The sequence below is a fragment of the Thrips palmi genome, unplaced genomic scaffold (assembly GCF_012932325.1).
Source record: "Thrips palmi isolate BJ-2018 unplaced genomic scaffold, TpBJ-2018v1 HiC_scaffold_3, whole genome shotgun sequence".
NCBI classification, from domain to species: domain Eukaryota; kingdom Metazoa; phylum Arthropoda; class Insecta; order Thysanoptera; family Thripidae; genus Thrips; species Thrips palmi.
Window position 1 is genome coordinate 11,026,819 of NW_023144630.1, and position 17,464 is coordinate 11,044,282.

The window sequence follows — 17,464 nt, forward strand, 5'->3', positions numbered from 1 at the left end:
AGGGCATCATTTCCCCTTTTCGGGTCAAAGTTGGGAGGGGTTTGGGTTTGTGCTACGTTACGGTTTTCATGTTACTGACTTTCACTTTAAATTTTTCTTTTCAGTTTTTAACCCAACATGGCGATGAAGAGCTTGCTTGAAAAGCTCAACAAGATTCAAGACTTGTTCTCAACACTTCGATATGACCCAAATTGAGTTGCCGAAAATCGTGGGGTTGGCCCCAGGTACGTGAACCAAAACTTGAAAATCTGACTGGGCTAGTCTTGTACGAATACTTTGTAAACAGACGAAGTTTTTAAAACAAATAGGATGCACTTTGGCACCGTTGTGTCCGATTTCACGTCAAATCGCACAGGTGTCTGTGCGAAAAATCGTGAGATAATCAAATGTATTTTTAAAATAGTACACACTAATTTCTATGAATTTTTTAGTGCATAAGCTTTGGAAAAAACTGTGCATGCGTTTTAAGACGTGGAAAAAATTGCGGACTAAGCACAAAAGTGTGCGTTAACACAACAATTTTTTGGTGCACGAATCTGTGCGTTTCACGCGCATGCTCAATTTCTGTGCAAGCAATGCAAAAAGTACGCAGTAGTTCAGTGTGTAGACTGAACCACGTGAAAAATTTTCGTTAGTTGAAAACTGAATGAATGCGACTTGACCTCCATTTAATTTTTATTATTGTTTTTTTAATTGTTATTTCCTTATTTTTGATTCGGGTGCCGGCAAGAGCTCCGTCCTGGAGTCCTTGGTGAAGAGGTCCTTCCTGCCGCGCGGCACGGGCATCGTCACCCGCTGTCCGCTGGTCCTTCAACTCAACCACTGCCCCTTGGGTGACGCCCGGCGTAAGGGTAAGACCATCAGGCGAGAAATTTTTCGGGGGAGGGAGCGCACTTTTTCGAGATCATGAAAAACGGGCCCGGTGCTTGCACACCGCTTTGCACGGATTAAAAGAGCATGAAATTTGGCGTGCGCTAGGAGAAGAGACCTGCCCGAGTCCCCTAAATTTAACCCACACACTGAAATGGTGCAAATTTTCAGGACATCTGTCGATGATACAATATCGTGCTCACACAGGTGACACGAATTGTCCGATGCCTATTGCAATTTGCTATTTCATTGGACAATTTGTGTCAGCTGGTGGGCACAAAATTATAGCATCAACGGATGTGCTTAAAATTGCATCATTCATCAAAAAGAGTCATCACATGACATTTAGTGTGTTGGCCATTTCCACCCCCTGTCATGAAGCGAAAAGCCTCATGCTGCAAGTGTAGACACGGTTTGCTCCACACTCAAGCTGTGCCATGGTGTCGAGCGTCCGGGAATTCCGGGGATTCCGGGCAAACTCCAGGAATTTGGGCCGCCGGGAAAACTCCCGGAATTTCACTTTTGATCCGGGAAATTTTAAAAGTCGGTCGCGCGGGTCGAGGCGACTGGTAACGCATTGTGGCCGGACAGCTGACTTCAGGGATGCTAGCGGCCCACTATGTATTCTCACTTTCAAAACGAAATAGTGAATTTGCTCACTTATTGACCTCAAAAGTCACTATTCTCACTTTTTTGGTAGTTTGGGTCATAAAATTTCGTAACATTTTCACATTTGAGCAAGTTTTGGGGGGTTAAAATGCTTTGACTCGCTGAAGGCCAAGTTAACACAGATTCAAGGTTGAAAGGCGGTTGGCTTTGGCTCGCTACGCTCGCCGAAGTTGCACCCAAAAAGTACAAAAATTGAGTATCACAGGGGCGACGAGGCACAGCTTGAAGCTCGCTTCGCTCGCCAAAACTGCTGCTACAGCTTTTAAAGTCTCTCCGAGTGTAGCCCGGACATATCAGCCGAGCTTGGCACCTCTACATTTTATAATTTTTTCGCTGGTACACAACGTCTGGCGATTTCTCAGAGAAAAGGTCCCAAATCCTCACTCTTTTGGTGAATTTATGCTGACTTTTCTCACCTCTTTCGGCCTGCAAACTCTCACTTTTCACTCACTTTAAACCCTATGTCTCACTTATTCATTTTTTAAAGCGATAGTTGCACTGGCGTCCCTGTGAGTTTTATGTTGCTGGCAGTTGTACGATTGTGTGAGTTTTATGTAAATTTACAGTAAATTTACATCAAATTTATCAGTTTCTTTAGTGAATTTTCTTTTTGTTACACCCCAAAACAGTCATTATTTGGTTGAAAATATCCGGGAATGAGGACGAAAATAGACCGGAAAATCCGGGAAAAAATCCGGGAAAAATCCGGGAAATCGAAATTCCGGTTGCGCTCGACACCATGTGCGCACCGGTTCTCTGTGGTTTAACGCCACTGGTTTTACTTCTAAATCTTACGGATATACCACGTATCTGCAAAAATCTACGGAGAAATGTTTCGTGTTGCGAAGGATAATTGCTTCATACGAAGCATTTCTTCGTAGATTTTACAATGCCTTCATTTTCTTCGTATTTCGAAGCGATTCTTCGTACACTGTTAAAAAATGGTTGTATAGAAACAATCAGATGAGTGAAAATTTAGCCGTTCCAAAACAAAGAATTTTATCATGAACCAAAGCGAAAGAAATGTCGTTGAATCTTGTAAGCGACAATTTGTCGTTGAAGAACAAAATTCTTGTTACCACCCTTAACGATACTATTTGTATGGAAAAAAAATCTTTTGCAATTATCTGCTCAATTAAAGCATGTTATGAATAATCATCTATTGGTCTTCTTTAGTCATAGCAACATTACTATCATTTAAAAAAGAATTAGGCAAAATAAATTTAGCGACAAAAGTACTCCATGAATACTTGTCCCAGACATTACAAAATTTTTTTCGACTTACAAGACTTGACCGACAGCATTTGTTGTTGGTCAACGACTTGTATTTGAAAGTAGACTGCTAATGTGTTATTACAAGTTAGTCGTTGTGAAATTATCCTTTAGTTCCAGTACGAGTTTGGTTTAACAAGCTATTTGTTCCACAACAAGTCTTGTCGCTAAAAAAATTAGCGATAAATGTGTCGCTAAGTTACGACAAAATTTTTGCCAGTGTAGAGTTTGTCCTGTGTAGCTACTGATGATTTCAGCCGTAATACTAAGGATTCTTCATTCGCGCCTTACGGATGATTTTGTTTGTAGGTTACGGACACGGAAACCTTTGTTTTACGGGTAAAATGATCTTCATTTCAAGCAAAAGGCATCCGTAATTGTGTTTGCACAAAACTACACTCTCATTCCAGGAACGTGACATCACGTTGAAACGAACGTGACAAAATGTCACGTTCGTTTGAGCATTGTGTCACATTCGTTTGGAATTGGAATGTGAACAAGCTGGTTTTTTGCCAATTCACACCCAAACGAATGTGACACAATGCTCAAACGAACGTGACATTTTGTCACGTTCGTTTCAACGTGATGTCACGTTCCTGGAATGAGAGTGTATCCGTATTACGGAAACACGCTGTCCGTAGGGAGTTTGGAGTGAACGCTTGCAAGTGTCTGAAAAACGTGGTTCACATTTGTAAGCGTGAGACATTTTGTTTCACGCTAAGTGCGACTGTCCCACACTTAAATTTATAGTGAATTTCAATACGCCTAAAGGGATATCTACTTCAGGGGACTTGAACGTTATGGGGGGTCAAAATTTGATATTGGCTAGCGGGTACACGTTGAATAACATGCTCTACAAATCGAAAAGTGTACATGGTATGCTCTAACTGGCCTGCAAGCACGCTCTAGCCAGCGCATGCCTGCCAAGCATGCACTTACTAGCGCATACATGCCATGTACACGCTTCCTGATGCAGACAACTCCCTATCCCTTATGCACTAGATGCATGCTTCAGTTAGCGTGTACATGGCATGTATGCACTAGTTAGTGCATGCCTGGCAGGCATGTGCTAGCTAGAGCGTGCTTGCAGGCATGCTCCAGTTAGAGCATACCATTTACACTCTTCGAATTGTAGAGTGGTTGTTCTGTTTCGAAATCCAAGTTCCCCCTTCGAACCAAATTTTACGTTGATGAGCCACCGTAGGTAAATAGACCATTCTAGTCATGGCCGAGTGAAGAACAAGCTCGAGAACAAAAAGAATCACAAAAGACAACTTTTTCGCACTTTTTCTTTGAATATTTAAGACCCTTTGCTTGGTAGAAGTTAGTGAGAATATTTTTTGGTAATACAACATATTTTCAGTGAATATATGTTCTCTTAATGCCCTAAATGAGTCTTTTGTTATTCTTATTGTTCTTCACTTGGCCACGACTAGAATGGTCTATCAAAATGTGCAGTTATGGCCATCAGAAGGCATATCACTCCTTAATCCCCACCTGATTTTACATTGCACTGCATGTAGCACATCCTTCGAAATTTGTGTGTTTTAGGTATCGAGCACGAGGAATGGGGTACGTTCCTGCACTCTGGAGATCGCATTTACGAGCTGGACGAAGTTCGTGACGAAATCGATGCTGAAACGACTCGCAATGCGGGCTCCAACAAAGGCATCGTCACGACTCCCATCACCCTGAAGGTGTACTCGCCCCACGTGGTCAACCTGACGCTCGTGGACCTACCCGGCATAACCAAGGTGAAGTCATGACCCTGGTAATCCAAGTGTAGACCAAGTGCAGGCTTCCTTTCGTACTCGGCTAACTCAACGCTTAAGCGTACATTCGTCAGGTTATGAAGCATGCTTCTCTCCACACTGGAGCATGCCTGCCAAGTAATGTCAGGTCCCACACGTACACTCTCAAAATCGTACACTCTAAGCCTGTTTTTTTTTTTTTGCGAAAACATCCGTTGTATTTGTAACCTGTAAAAAAAATTTCTATTTACGAAATATTTGAAAACTAAATGTTTGGTAAAATAACCACTTTTTCTTCATTTCCATTTGAAAAGTAACAAACGTTTCGTTTATAAAAATTTCCAGCGATCGTTCATACAATTTATTTCGTAACACGCTCGTAATGAAACATTTCGTGACGTTTTTTGTCTTAGAATGATGAAATATTCCGTAAAATTACCACAATTACCTCACAAAATACAATATCCCCAAATATTTCGTAAATGGAAAATATTTTTTAACAGTGTATCCTCATCTGAGTACTCTCGTGGAAGTGTACCTAGTGGGAAAAGAGGGGGGATCGTGTCGCGTCGTCCCGGGTGGAAAGGACTATACTTTCGTTTACATTTCGAAAATGCAGGTGTTACACTACTTAAACTGTAAGACATTTGTTGTCTATTTGTGCATGGATTAAAGTTAATCTACTGATCACAAGTACATTTTAAATGTAAAGTAATAGTACTTGGACTGCAGTTAGGTCAGTTAGGTCACGATAATTTGGCTTTGGGGTCGTGAAAATTTGCTGCCGCCAAAGTTGCCGATGTGTATCGCTTCTTTTCCCGTGATTTTTTTTTAAAATTTAATCACACGACGAAAGATGGGAGTTGCCTAGAACACTCTCATTCCAGGAGAGTGAACGTTGAACCGAACGTGACAAAATGTCACGTTCGTTGTCACATTCGTTTAGGTGTGAATAGGCCAAAAATTAGCTTGTTCACATTCAAACGAATGTGACACAATGCTCAAACGAACGTGACACTTTGTCACGTTCGTTTCAACGTGATGTCACGTTCCTAACTAATAACCAAATTTCTATTTCTGATAAAACGCCTATCGTCTTTTTTGTTTTCGCATCAAATATGTTGTGTCTTTTCAGGTGGCCATTGGAGATCAGCCTGAGGATATCGAAGAACAGATACAAGACCTCATTTTCGAGTACATCGAGAATCCTTTGACTATTATCTTGGCTGTAGTGACTGCTAATACAGACATGGCGACCAACGAGAGTCTGAAGCTGGCCAAAAGTGTCGACCCGGAGGGGGAACGCACGCTTGCAGTCTTAACCAAAGTTGACCTCATGGACGAAGGTAAACCTTAGGACAAACACGATCATATTATTTCTTATCAGTAGGATTCTTCTATTATATTTCAACATTCCCTGACAAGGGCAATCTCACTCAAAGAGGAACACTCTCATTCTTGGACCGTAACATCACGTTGAAACGAGCGTGACAAAATGACATGCTCCTTCGAGTAAAGTCACGCTTATTTTAGTATGAATAAGCTCAATCTCATTTCAGGAACCTGACATCACATTGAAATGAATGTGACAAGACGTCGCAAGACGTTGTGATGTCACATTTGATGTCACGATGTCACGTTCCTAGTGTGTTAATTTATGGCTCATTCACATCTCAACAAGTGTGTCACAATGCTCAAAGGAGCGTGACATTTTGTCACCCATACTGTAAAGAGTGAGTATACGAAGGATCTGTTTCAAAATATATCTTGTCACTAAAAAGGACCATGCATGACGTCACGAATCATTTCTTTGTACATTTTACACATTGCCTTACATTATGCAGTTCTCCGATTTGATCCATATTCTGTTCAAATGTTGCCTTGATGTATGGAATCTACCAGCCAAACTAATCCTTCTGAGTTTTCCACTGATAAACATATGATGTTTGAATGTAAGATGTACCTTAAAAGCCGAACCGTCAGGTCTGACACATGACCTTGTTGCTGTCTGTTTCTAGGGACTGATGCAAGAGATATGTTGAAAGGACTGGTTATACCGGTCAAACTTGGCATTGTTGGAGTGATCAACAGATCACAGAAGGACATCAATGATAATAAGGTAAAAATTGTCCCAATGGATAGCGTTTTCATTTGTGAAAAATGTGACTTTCAAGTGAAAGGTGCTTTTGAATGTTATAGACAATGGAAGATGCTCTTCAATACGAAGCAGAGTACTTTCAAAAGAAATACAAGGAAATGGCATCAAGAACTGGATCTCCTTACCTTGCCAAAAAGTTGAGCATGTTGCTTTCAGAGCATATCAACAAGAACCTTCCTGAGGTTGAGGTAAGAGATCACCTATATTAATTAAGTAAATTCGTATGTTATAGCACGAGTATTTAGTGTTTTACTTAGATTACTGTATGTGAAGCACTAAGTTTTCATAGCACTCGTGGAGCGACATTTAAATAGAATTAGTACAAAGCGTTGAACACATCTTTTAGGTACATTCGAAACATTCAGTGCGGTAGCTAAACGTGTAGCACATTGGACAGAACTTAGTAGTAATCTCGAGTAATGTAGTTGGTTGGCTTGTTCTAGAAATTAAAAGCCTTCCAATTTTTTTTTGCAAGTTGTCTGAACTTTTGGCTTTGAATTAATATTGCGGCGTATACTTGGTTACAGAATAAAATCCGCAAAGAAATGGAGGAGTGTTCGAAGATTCTAGTTGAGTGTGGAGAATCTATAACGGACAAGAGGGCTACTCTGATGAACGTTGTGAACAAGTTTAGTCAAGCTTTCTGTTCCCTGTGTGACAAAGGATCGCAAAACCTTCAATCCATGAAACTGTAAGTATATCGAGCCACGTTGTCGCAATGACGTATTTGAAGGAGGACAGAAGTTCTTCGTCGGTCACTCTTGGGTGTCGAACCCATTGACAGTGAGCTGAACTTAAACTATTTTTGACACTTTTCACATCGAATTGTTAGAATCATCACAATTGTTGGTCTAACACGCCCGCTCGCACGCCCGTTTGCTAGCGGCCTAAGGGCACCCTAAATGTTTTTGTACAAATTTTGTACGAGACATCACAGTTTGTCGTGCACACGAACTTTTCGTACAAATTTGTACGCCATTTTGCACTAAACAGGTGAAGTTTGTGCAGTTTTTCTTACAAAATTTGTACGGAAAGTTCGTGTGCACTAGAAACTGTGATGTCTCGTACAAAATTGTACATAGCATTGAGTGTTTGGGGCAGTAGCATTTTGTGCTTTTTAAAAAATATTCTTTTAAATTTCTGGATTGGATTAGATCCAATCCAAACAGAAAGTTCGAAAAATAATAGAATGAACGTGCGCAAAGTGTGAGGTTATGGCGTTTAAGGGGGGACCTGGTGAAACTTCCAAGTAGGCTTTAAAATAATCCCAGGAAGTTGAAACTTTGCTTGATTATTAGGTTCATTATGGTGAGTTCATATAACAAAATTCAATCCAAAATGTTGAACGGTCTCTGAGAAAAGTGGCTTTTTAGTGTTTTTTAGAGCGTTGGGGAAAAATCTTCCTGCGTCTTTCATTGAAATGGAAAGTCTTGAAAATTTTTTTGGGTTATCCTTAAGATGAATAGAAGAGATTTTAGTGACGGAATTTTCAATTTCATCTTCTGTCCTGAGATATCAATTTTCAAATTTAACATTTAAAAAGTTAATTTTTTGCCTTTTTTTGAAACTTTTAGGTGTGTGTTAAAAAAAGTAGGGCTGATATCAAGATTCCGTCACTAAAATTTGTCGATAAGTCATCAATGAATAGAGTCCATGCAAGACGACTCATGTAGGTGTCAACCAGGAACGCAAGAAGTCTTTCTACGACAAATTTTTTTGTCGACTGAGCAAAGCTGTGAAGTTGAGCGTAGAAGCCAACGACAACTGATCTCAATGTTATTTCTTTCCAAATGATGAAGGAACTACCCACATAGTTTAAAGGTGTTCAACCCGTTGAATCTGAAACCTTCTATGCACATTTTTATCTATGAACATTGAAAATACTATTTTTGGCAATTTTGGTCATTTTTTCACCAGGGTCCCCCCTTAAGGTTTGAAGGAAAGTTGTGTAGTACAAGGAAATGCAGAGTCACTTGACATTCTCTTTGCAGAACTGGAGGAGCAAAACTGTGTGACATTCTTCACAGCAGATTGGAGAAAGTCTTCGCGGGGTGTGAACCTTGCAAATCCTACACCACCGATCAAGTTGTAATAGCACTCAGACAGTCCAACGGTCTGAAGCCCCCATTCTTCGTGTCCGAGGTAGCCTTCGAGACGTTGGTGAAACCACTGATAAAGAACATGGAGAAGCCTGCTCTGGCTTGCGTGGATGCCGTGAAGAGGGAACTTGGCAGCATGTGCCAGCTCAGCATCTCAGAGCAGCTGAAACTTCGATTTCCGGAGCTGAAGCAAGCGCTTATTAAAATCGTACAAGGAATTGTTGAGAAACGGGCCCAGAAAGCAATTCAAATGGTAAGAAAAGTTTTGCATACGCTTACTGATAATTCTCCTAGAATGGGTACAGTAATGGTACGTCCGCTGGAAAATGTCCGGTACGTTTTCGTCCGTCGATTTTTCGTCCATTCACGAATGTCCCATAACTTAATGACCACCCCAGCCTGAGGTTTCTTCGGCACGGAACGAATGTGGGCAACAGTAGTGTCACTGTGGCCCTGCTTGAAAGTTCAAAGTTCCAGAAACTTGTAGTAGAGCATCACGCTAACATAAGTTCTTAGGAACATGATTTCCACCAAATACTTGGTCAGGTTGGACACAAATTTAGTGGATATTTTCACTGAAAAATCGAACGTGGTCCAGACCGCACCACTGGTGTGGTCAGATGGGGGCCATTTTGACCGCATCAGTTGGTGTGGTGTAGACCACGTTTGGTGCGGTCTAGACCACGTTCGACCACGTTTGGTGTGGTCTAGACCGCACCAAACGCGGTCTAGACCACACCAACTGATGCGGTCAAAATGGCATCCATTTGACCACACCAGTTGGTGCGGTCTAGACCACGTTTGGTATTTCAGTGTTTTCTACGGACTACTTCCTGAAACCCCTAGAATGCACATTCTACCCTCTAGTCTATGTTTAACAAGTAACCTTCCAAGCAATTATTTTTCTTATTTTTCAGATTAAAGACTTGGTTTCTATTGAGGCTGGGCATATTACATACTACCGAATCGATGTTCTGAAGGAAGAATTCCAAGAAGTAATGACAGATGAAGACAGAGATGATGTGGTACCGTTCCCAAAGGGAAAATTGGAGAGTGAGCTTCGCTCACGCTTAAGAGTGGCAGGCGATGAAGAAAAAGCCGACATTACAGCTCAATTAAACTTGTTGACTATGTCAGACAAGGACAAAAAACATGTCATCATTTTGGGTAAGCTACTTTGATGCATACAATTTTGGCCACATTAAACTGGTAGCCAACGAAGGTGGCGTCATATTCGTTGCAGTGTGAATTTTGTCACGTTGTTTGAATATGATGTCACATTGTTTGAACGTCAAGCCTTAAAAAGGGTGTCACATTCGTTTGAATGTGAATCAACATTCCAACGAATGTGACATCATATTCAAACGAACGTGACAAAATACACATTCGAACGAATATGACGTCACATTCACTGGCTACCAGTGTTACTAATTTCTATATGGAGACACAGAGATCTAAGTCAAATATCTATTTGTATCAGGTATGATGCTCAACCATTACTACAAAATAGTGGCAGAAACCATGCAGGACTCAACAGCCAAGGCGGTCGTAACTTTCCTCGTGAATGAAGTCCGCGAAACTCTCAACGCCGAGCTGTGTGTGGCTCTCATGCAAGGAGAATTGGATGAACTGTTTCATGAGCAGGAGGACATTACCGACAAGCGGCAAGCCACTCACGCCAAACTCAATGTAAGTTTCATTTACAGCCATCTAGAACACCCGTGCGTTAACTAATTTTTTACTTTTCTTGTGCATAAGCTTATGTGCCTCTCTGCCGCTAATTCAAGTGTGAGCGGGTCCAGAGTTCTTTGCTTGAAAAGCATGGGACCAACGCTGGCCCAGGCCATAATACTTAAAACGGTGCCACACTTGGCTTAGCAGTCTAAATCTCAATGGGCAGTTGATGAAATTGGCAACAGACTAGCCTAGATTGGAACGTGTTCAATTTGAGTGGACTTGCGCAATGAGGCTGTGTTATCTTGTATCATTGACATATTTGTGGTTTCTACTCACAGGTTCTCGAGCAGTCTCTTCAAGTAATTTCGGGAATCACCAGCCATTCTTGAAGCCAAAAACTGGGCATCGATCTTGATCTCTTGATATATCGTGACACAATTTTCTGACAAAATAAACAATGTGAAAAGAACGAATTGCCCATAAAGTACTGTTATTATCCTTAAGCACTATATATGGTCAGTGGCTTTGCAGGGGCACTTTAAGGGCAGCCGAACCATGGGGGTTGCAATCAAAGCGAACTAAACCTTCCAAATTTGACTGAGGCAAATCTTCTCCGAAAGCTATCGACTTTTTTTAAATGAATTGCTGATTCAAATTTCATCAAGTAGATTAAAAACAAATATTGCATGGTGACTCGGTGAACCTCCGAGTGAACTACACCTGTCACTATATAATTCGGGGGCAGTCGTGACTTGACGGGATCACCCAATGGAGTGTGAATTAAAATCTCAATCTCAGAAATATTATGAGGAACACATTCCGCACCAGAATGTCGATACGACGTGAAGTCCCCTTGCGATATCTCTCCAAGGGCCTTATTCTCGGAATACAACCATTTTGGGGGGAGGAGTGCAGAAGGCAACTTCAGACGAAAATTTGATGGAGCTTTTGGATGGTGTTCCAGTATGCTCAAGTGCTCATTAGAGTGAAAAACTTCCGTGTTGTGTTTTGATCTCACGTGCCGCACCTTACTGGAGCAATCCTTGACGTATCATGACACGGGCGCATAAACGGGAGTTCAGCAATATATTTTCCTTAAGTCCTTACGGATATCGTAGTTGAAGATTACGGATCAGAGAAGCTGCTATCTGAAAATTCAGAGTTAGGAATCAGAGCCCTACTCTGTATTTTCACACTGCAATCAGTCTCAATTTTCTGACTCAAAGTTGTTCCGATCCGAATTATCAAACAAGTCAGTTCCCAACCCTCCAGACTCAGGTTTAAAGCAAGGGGTACCCAACTCAAGATAATCATTGCACGTCTAGTTGGTAATCAGTAAAATAATCAACATCATCCAATGAAATGACAATCATACTTTCGGGGATTCAATCACTTTTGACCATTTTTGCGAGACCACTGCTCCCAAACTATCAGCGGTCAAAGCCTTCCCGAGGCGGGGCATGAAAGAGTAGGGTCTACAGAATAGTAAGGCGTCGAGGGAGGGCTGTGACCGCAACTAAATTTGACGCAGTGGCTGCCCAAAGTCACCAATATTGAATTTCCGACACTTTAACAGCTTTCCGAGGTCGGCACTCAAACAATCCCCAATATTTCCCCATTATCAACATAATAACCTCCTATAATCAGTGATAAATACTAAAATAACCGAAAGAAATCACATGATCATACTCTAAATATATCAGTGTACATGAAAATCTTGAGTTGGTTACTCCTTGGTTTAAAGCCACTATGAAATTTCAGACCTCACAGATAGACAACTCGGACCTTTCTTACTCTGATAAGTCTGAGGCCAGAAATAGCATTTCTCAGAGGGCAAGTGCTTAAAATGTTTCACAATGATCCAGGTCAAGATGTACACAGGTGGTTTTAGTGTACAACATACCTTTGGCCTAGCAAGATGTAAAGAAAAGCAGAGAAAGAATCTACACTGGAAAATTAAACCGGAATTCTGCCATTTTGAATTAGTAGCTTCAAAATCGAGAAGCTTTGCAGCTAGGGAGGAAACTTTGGGGTTGATGGTAGACTTCTTGATCCCTTCACGCCTGACTTGCTGATGCGGCTTCACACGTAGAAAGAAAGTATCTCCAAATAAATTTAAAAGTAAATAGTTGATATTGAAGGCGAAATAGACTTACAGTACAATCAGAGCACCACCAAACACTAAGCCTGCTTTGAGCAAAACCTGTCCTCGAACCACAAAACAAGCTAAAGCATCGGACAACCCTGTAGGGAAAATTATAAGTTTAATTTAAGCTAATTTGATTCTGATAAACAATACGTGATACGAACAAAAGGTTAAGTATTATGACTGCACGGCGAAGTAGTAACCTACGGTGACTGCACGGCATATCTCAGTAGGAAATTGGGAGTGAAACACTCTCATTGCAGGAACGTGACATCACGTTGAAACGAACGTGACAAAATGTCACGTTCGTTTGAGCATTGTGTCACGTTCGTTTGAATGTGAACAGCTGATTTTTGGCCAATTCACACCCAAACGAATGTGACACAATGCTCAAACGAACGTGACATTTTGTCACGTTCGTTTCAACGTGATGTCACGTTCCTGGAATGAGAGTAAATACAGATGTTTGAGTCACTCCTTGTTGTCTGTAAGTTACAATAGACCTTCCAGGCTAAGCAACTTTTGCAATGTACCCGAAAATTTGCGCCGCCACACTTTGTGATACAGTTTATTCGTGGCGAGACGGAATGGAACTCGGTATTGAACACTGAGATCAATCTGCAAATAAGCTGGGTCTTACTGTGCGGCGGCGCAAAATTCGTGTAAGTTTAGCACCGGAAGGAAAGCCCGGAAAGGTCTAAAAATATCTGTACATTTGGGACACCATAACCCTTGTATAACGTACTAGAACAACCGTATTTTTATCGAAAAAAGGCTGCACAAAACTATCCGTACCCCACAAGCACGGTATCCATAAGGACTTACGTGTTTGATCAGAAATCGACGCCTAAGCTCCTAATAGAATAATCCATCTGTCCGTGCTGATCCAAGACAATCTTAACTGTCAGCGCAGATTGTACGAAGTAAAAGCTATTTCTTGTAAAATTTCGTGACGCCAACATACTGCTTCCAATTTCTTGGCAATTGACTTGTTAAAACATGTAACGTGGAAGCTGTATTTCGCTTTTGGGTCAGCGCGGAGCTCATTAATTAAAAATTTTGCCCATTTTTTAGAACTTTTCGTTTTCTATAGCTCGTTCATTTAAGATGACCCTTTTGTGGCCAAAATTTTGTGGCCAACAACATACCCGTTCAGCACCGACAGTTAGGATTATTCTACAAGGTAGGTGTACGCCAGACCGTGTCTTGTCGTAACAGGCTTCGCGATGCTGCGCCAGTTTCGACAATCCACGCCTGGCGTATACCGCCTTTTACTTCTTTCACTACTTTTGCTCGAATACAACAGCTCCCTGTGGTTTAAAAGTCAGGGTGGAAACTGATGAAAGATCATTCCATTAGTTAAAATTCCTTGTCGATTCGACTACTGTACGTCCTATGTGATGTGTCACTTCCGGTTCTGTTCCTTTTACTTCGGGGCGCAGGCAGTGCCGGAGTATGAACTCTGTCATTGACTTCTTGCGTGCTCCTCTCTAGGCCCTAACATCTAGATTGTTCAATTCGTACAAAACCAGTTGACCCCCTCCGGTGAAGGTCCATCGCTTGGTGCTGGTGACCTGTTCGCCGGCATTGCGTCAGCAGACGCCGAATCAGCTAGCTGCTCCCGCTTTGAGTTGCGGACTCAACAAGGTAAGCGCAAAGTACTCATCTATCATTGCATGTTTGCGACCGCATCCGTGAGGAAACTAGCTCTCAAGCTTTACGGTATGTTTATACTCTAACGCTTGTGTCCAACTTCACTGGTAAAACTTAGGCAAAGTTGTACGCTTCATTCAAGCATACAACTACGCTTTAAGGCAATTCCCCTCAAGCATTTAGATAGGAAGAAATGAGCGCATGAGCTCTTGTACGCTTGAAGAAGGGCGTACTGGCTGTACGCTGGACGAAGGGCGTAATGCTACGCTTTAGTTTTACCGGTGTGTTTCTAATTCCTGTCATTCTTGAGGAAAGGAGAAAGCTCCAAAGTGCCCCTGCACTTTCCGGAAATAGGTGCCATGTTGCGCACTTAGTGGGTTCTCTCTTGCATAGAGATAAGGCTCGACAAAACCGGAAGTATGAAGACACGTCTGGGTTAAGCTTATCACATGGGAAGGCTGAAATATGGAAACTGCGCTTGTCATTTCATGGTTGCAGACGGTGATCGATCCCTGTCACCTCTAGGCGTATAACATAGCGCCTTTTCATTTGAGATCGTTTTCAGGGGTTCAGCACTGAGAAAACCTCACTATCATTTTAGGCCTTACAACCATAAGCAGCTTGTTGTAGCGAGGTATTTTGAGCTCTCAAAGTAAACACTTCATAATGGACACTTCTAGCAGGGCCTGGAGTAGAACAAGAAGAAGAACGTAAGCCGGAAACAGTTGCCAAATAACGCTTGTTTCTTGATGAGGAGCCAGATGACGCTTATTTCTTGATCACGAATGTTTATTCTTAATCCAAAACTTCAAGGAAGCTTAATTCAATAATACAATTCGATTTAAACCTGCCCAAACCCCCGAAAAAGGCCTATTTCTTTCACCATTTCCGGTCTATGTTCTTCTTGTTCTTCACTTCAGGCCCTGCTAGAAGTGTCGTTTTAGAAACTATTTCCTCGTATATCAAAGGAACTCGCTGACGATCAAAATAGTCTATTACCCCAAGTGTCTTAAGCTACCCCGGCTGATGATGGGAAATTTTCGCTATACTTCAAGAGTGTCCACTGGTAATAGTTGGTCAATCTAAAGCGTAGTTCTACAGTTCATTCAGGCCTAATAGAACTACGCTTGAAGACTTAATGCTCTTCTTGAAGCGTGCAACTAAGGTGAAAAGTCAATTGTGGGTCACGAATCAACTATGGGCCATTTTAGTTGACGGGCCGCTGTAAATCCATGATTGTGCGGATCACGTATTTCAAATTCTGTAAGAGTCTTCCCTCAACCTTCCTTTGTCAAGTGAAACAGCATGGATGTGTGAGCAATGGCCACAACGCCACCTATCGGGCCGCAAAGAGGACCTCCTAAATTCAACGGAATATTCGACGCGTTCTTATAGAATAATCCTAACTGCTAGAGTAGATATTTATCTTAACTACCAGAGCAGATCCAAGACAATCCTAACTGTTAGGGTGAATTCAGTACTATACTCTGCACTGCACATGACGTCAAAAGCTGTCTTTTCTCAAAGTCCTTGACGCCAACCTCCTTCATGAGATTATTCGTCCTTATATAAATACAACGTGGACATTGTATTTCAGAGATATCGAGAGTCACTGATTTGCAGTGAAGGTAGTCCTTAATCGCTTAATCACTTAATCACTTTAAGGCACCTCTGGAGTTAGGATAGTTAGGGTAGTTTTAAATCTGCACTGACAGTTAGGATTGTCTGGGATCTGCTTTTACAGTTAGGATTATTCTATTAGGACGTGTCGAATTGGGTTCATCCGAGGGCAAGCATAAAAGGAACGTCCTTGCCGATTTAAGGGCATAACAGGAAGTTTGGCAAAAGTTGTACAAGGCTTGGCACGTGGATAGCTATAATAATTGCTGACCCACAATTGGTTCCAAAAATCAATTGTGGGCCAAAGCAGCCTGTTTTTAAAACGGCCGTAGCTCAGTAAACGAGGGCGACAGACGGGGCTGCTATGCTCCAAAACGAAGTCAAGGATCGTATTTAAACGTCTCAAAGGTACTTTGGCTACTTGTTCAAAACTAATATTTCAAATATGCATTTTTCAAAAAAGTGACCCACAATTGATTTTTTACCTTGCGCTTCAAGGCAATTCCCCCATGCATTAAGATGGGAGGAAAGGAGCGCCCGAGCTCTTGTACGCCTCAAGGCGGGCGTAGACTGTACGGTTCACGAAGAGGGTAGTACCGAGCCTCATTTATGTAGAAAGTCATAACCTTCCGGGGCCTTTCTGTTGTAGATGGAGTGCAAACGTTTGTCTGCAGCGGTACGACTCAAAGGAGCGCCGTCCCAAGGTAGTGCCAGTGTGCGGCCACTCTTTTTGCCTGCGATGCCTCAAGCAGCTTGGCACCAAAGCGTGTCCTCTAGACGGCAAGGTTCGTACACCCAGCATTTTGCTTACAGTGGCCAGTAGTGTGTGAAGAAATTTATTCAAACGTGAAACGAACTATATTCTATTCGCTAATATATAACTGTTTTTGCCTTTCTTTGTAAGGCACACAAAGTTCCGTATTACGAAAGAAAATGGCTCATAATACATAAGCACAAAACTTTTAGTATTGTAACAAAAAGTGGCGTTTGTTATCAAGTTTTTAAGGTGCCTAATTTTCATTGAAAGCGCCTTCATGTGTCTAAGAGGCTATTAGAGGCTTGAAACATTTTCTTTTCTTCATAGATGTACTAGCATGTGTAGTTGTCTCTCTCTCTCAAAGCGGTACTTAACAACTGTTTTGACATTCAGATCTTCAAAACTGCACCCGAGAGTTTCGTGGACAATTTTGGCCTCATTCAAGCATTAAACATGTAAGTCTGATTGCATGGGGACAAGATGGTTGTTTGATGTTTGAATCTCTAGACACTCAGGGCAGACCACTGGTGTTGCGGTGCCCCTACAAAATTAGAGATAGTGTATCTTCTTTGAACGCTTAATTTTGAACGCTCTTAGTTGCAGAGTCACTGAATGGGACTCAAACCGAACGTGTGACCCTATCATTGAAATGCTCTCCAGACGAGGAATCAATCCATTGGGTGTGGGTCACACGCTCGGTTCGAGTCCCATTTCGCGACTCTGGAGCTCAAAATGCCTCCTGTGACTTGGCCGCCTGGTCTTCTGGCCCACTGTGCCAGGCCCCCTGACCCC

General features: G+C 41.9%; 1 protein-coding gene across 1 annotated transcript; it reads left to right on the plus strand.

Annotated features, from left to right (window-relative positions):
• Nucleotides 1-709: 709 nt before the first annotated feature.
• On the plus strand, nucleotides 710-10,969 carry LOC117647862 (dynamin-1-like protein; the record flags this gene model as incomplete). The annotated part of the gene is made up of 10 exons (XM_034389833.1): nucleotides 710-851; nucleotides 4,363-4,565; nucleotides 5,698-5,908; nucleotides 6,581-6,681; nucleotides 6,762-6,908; nucleotides 7,248-7,411; nucleotides 8,712-9,072; nucleotides 9,737-9,986; nucleotides 10,300-10,508; nucleotides 10,835-10,969. Coding segments are annotated over 10 exons (1,839 nt in total), but the record flags the coding sequence as incomplete, so codon positions are not given.
• Nucleotides 10,970-17,464: the final 6,495 nt, after the last annotated feature.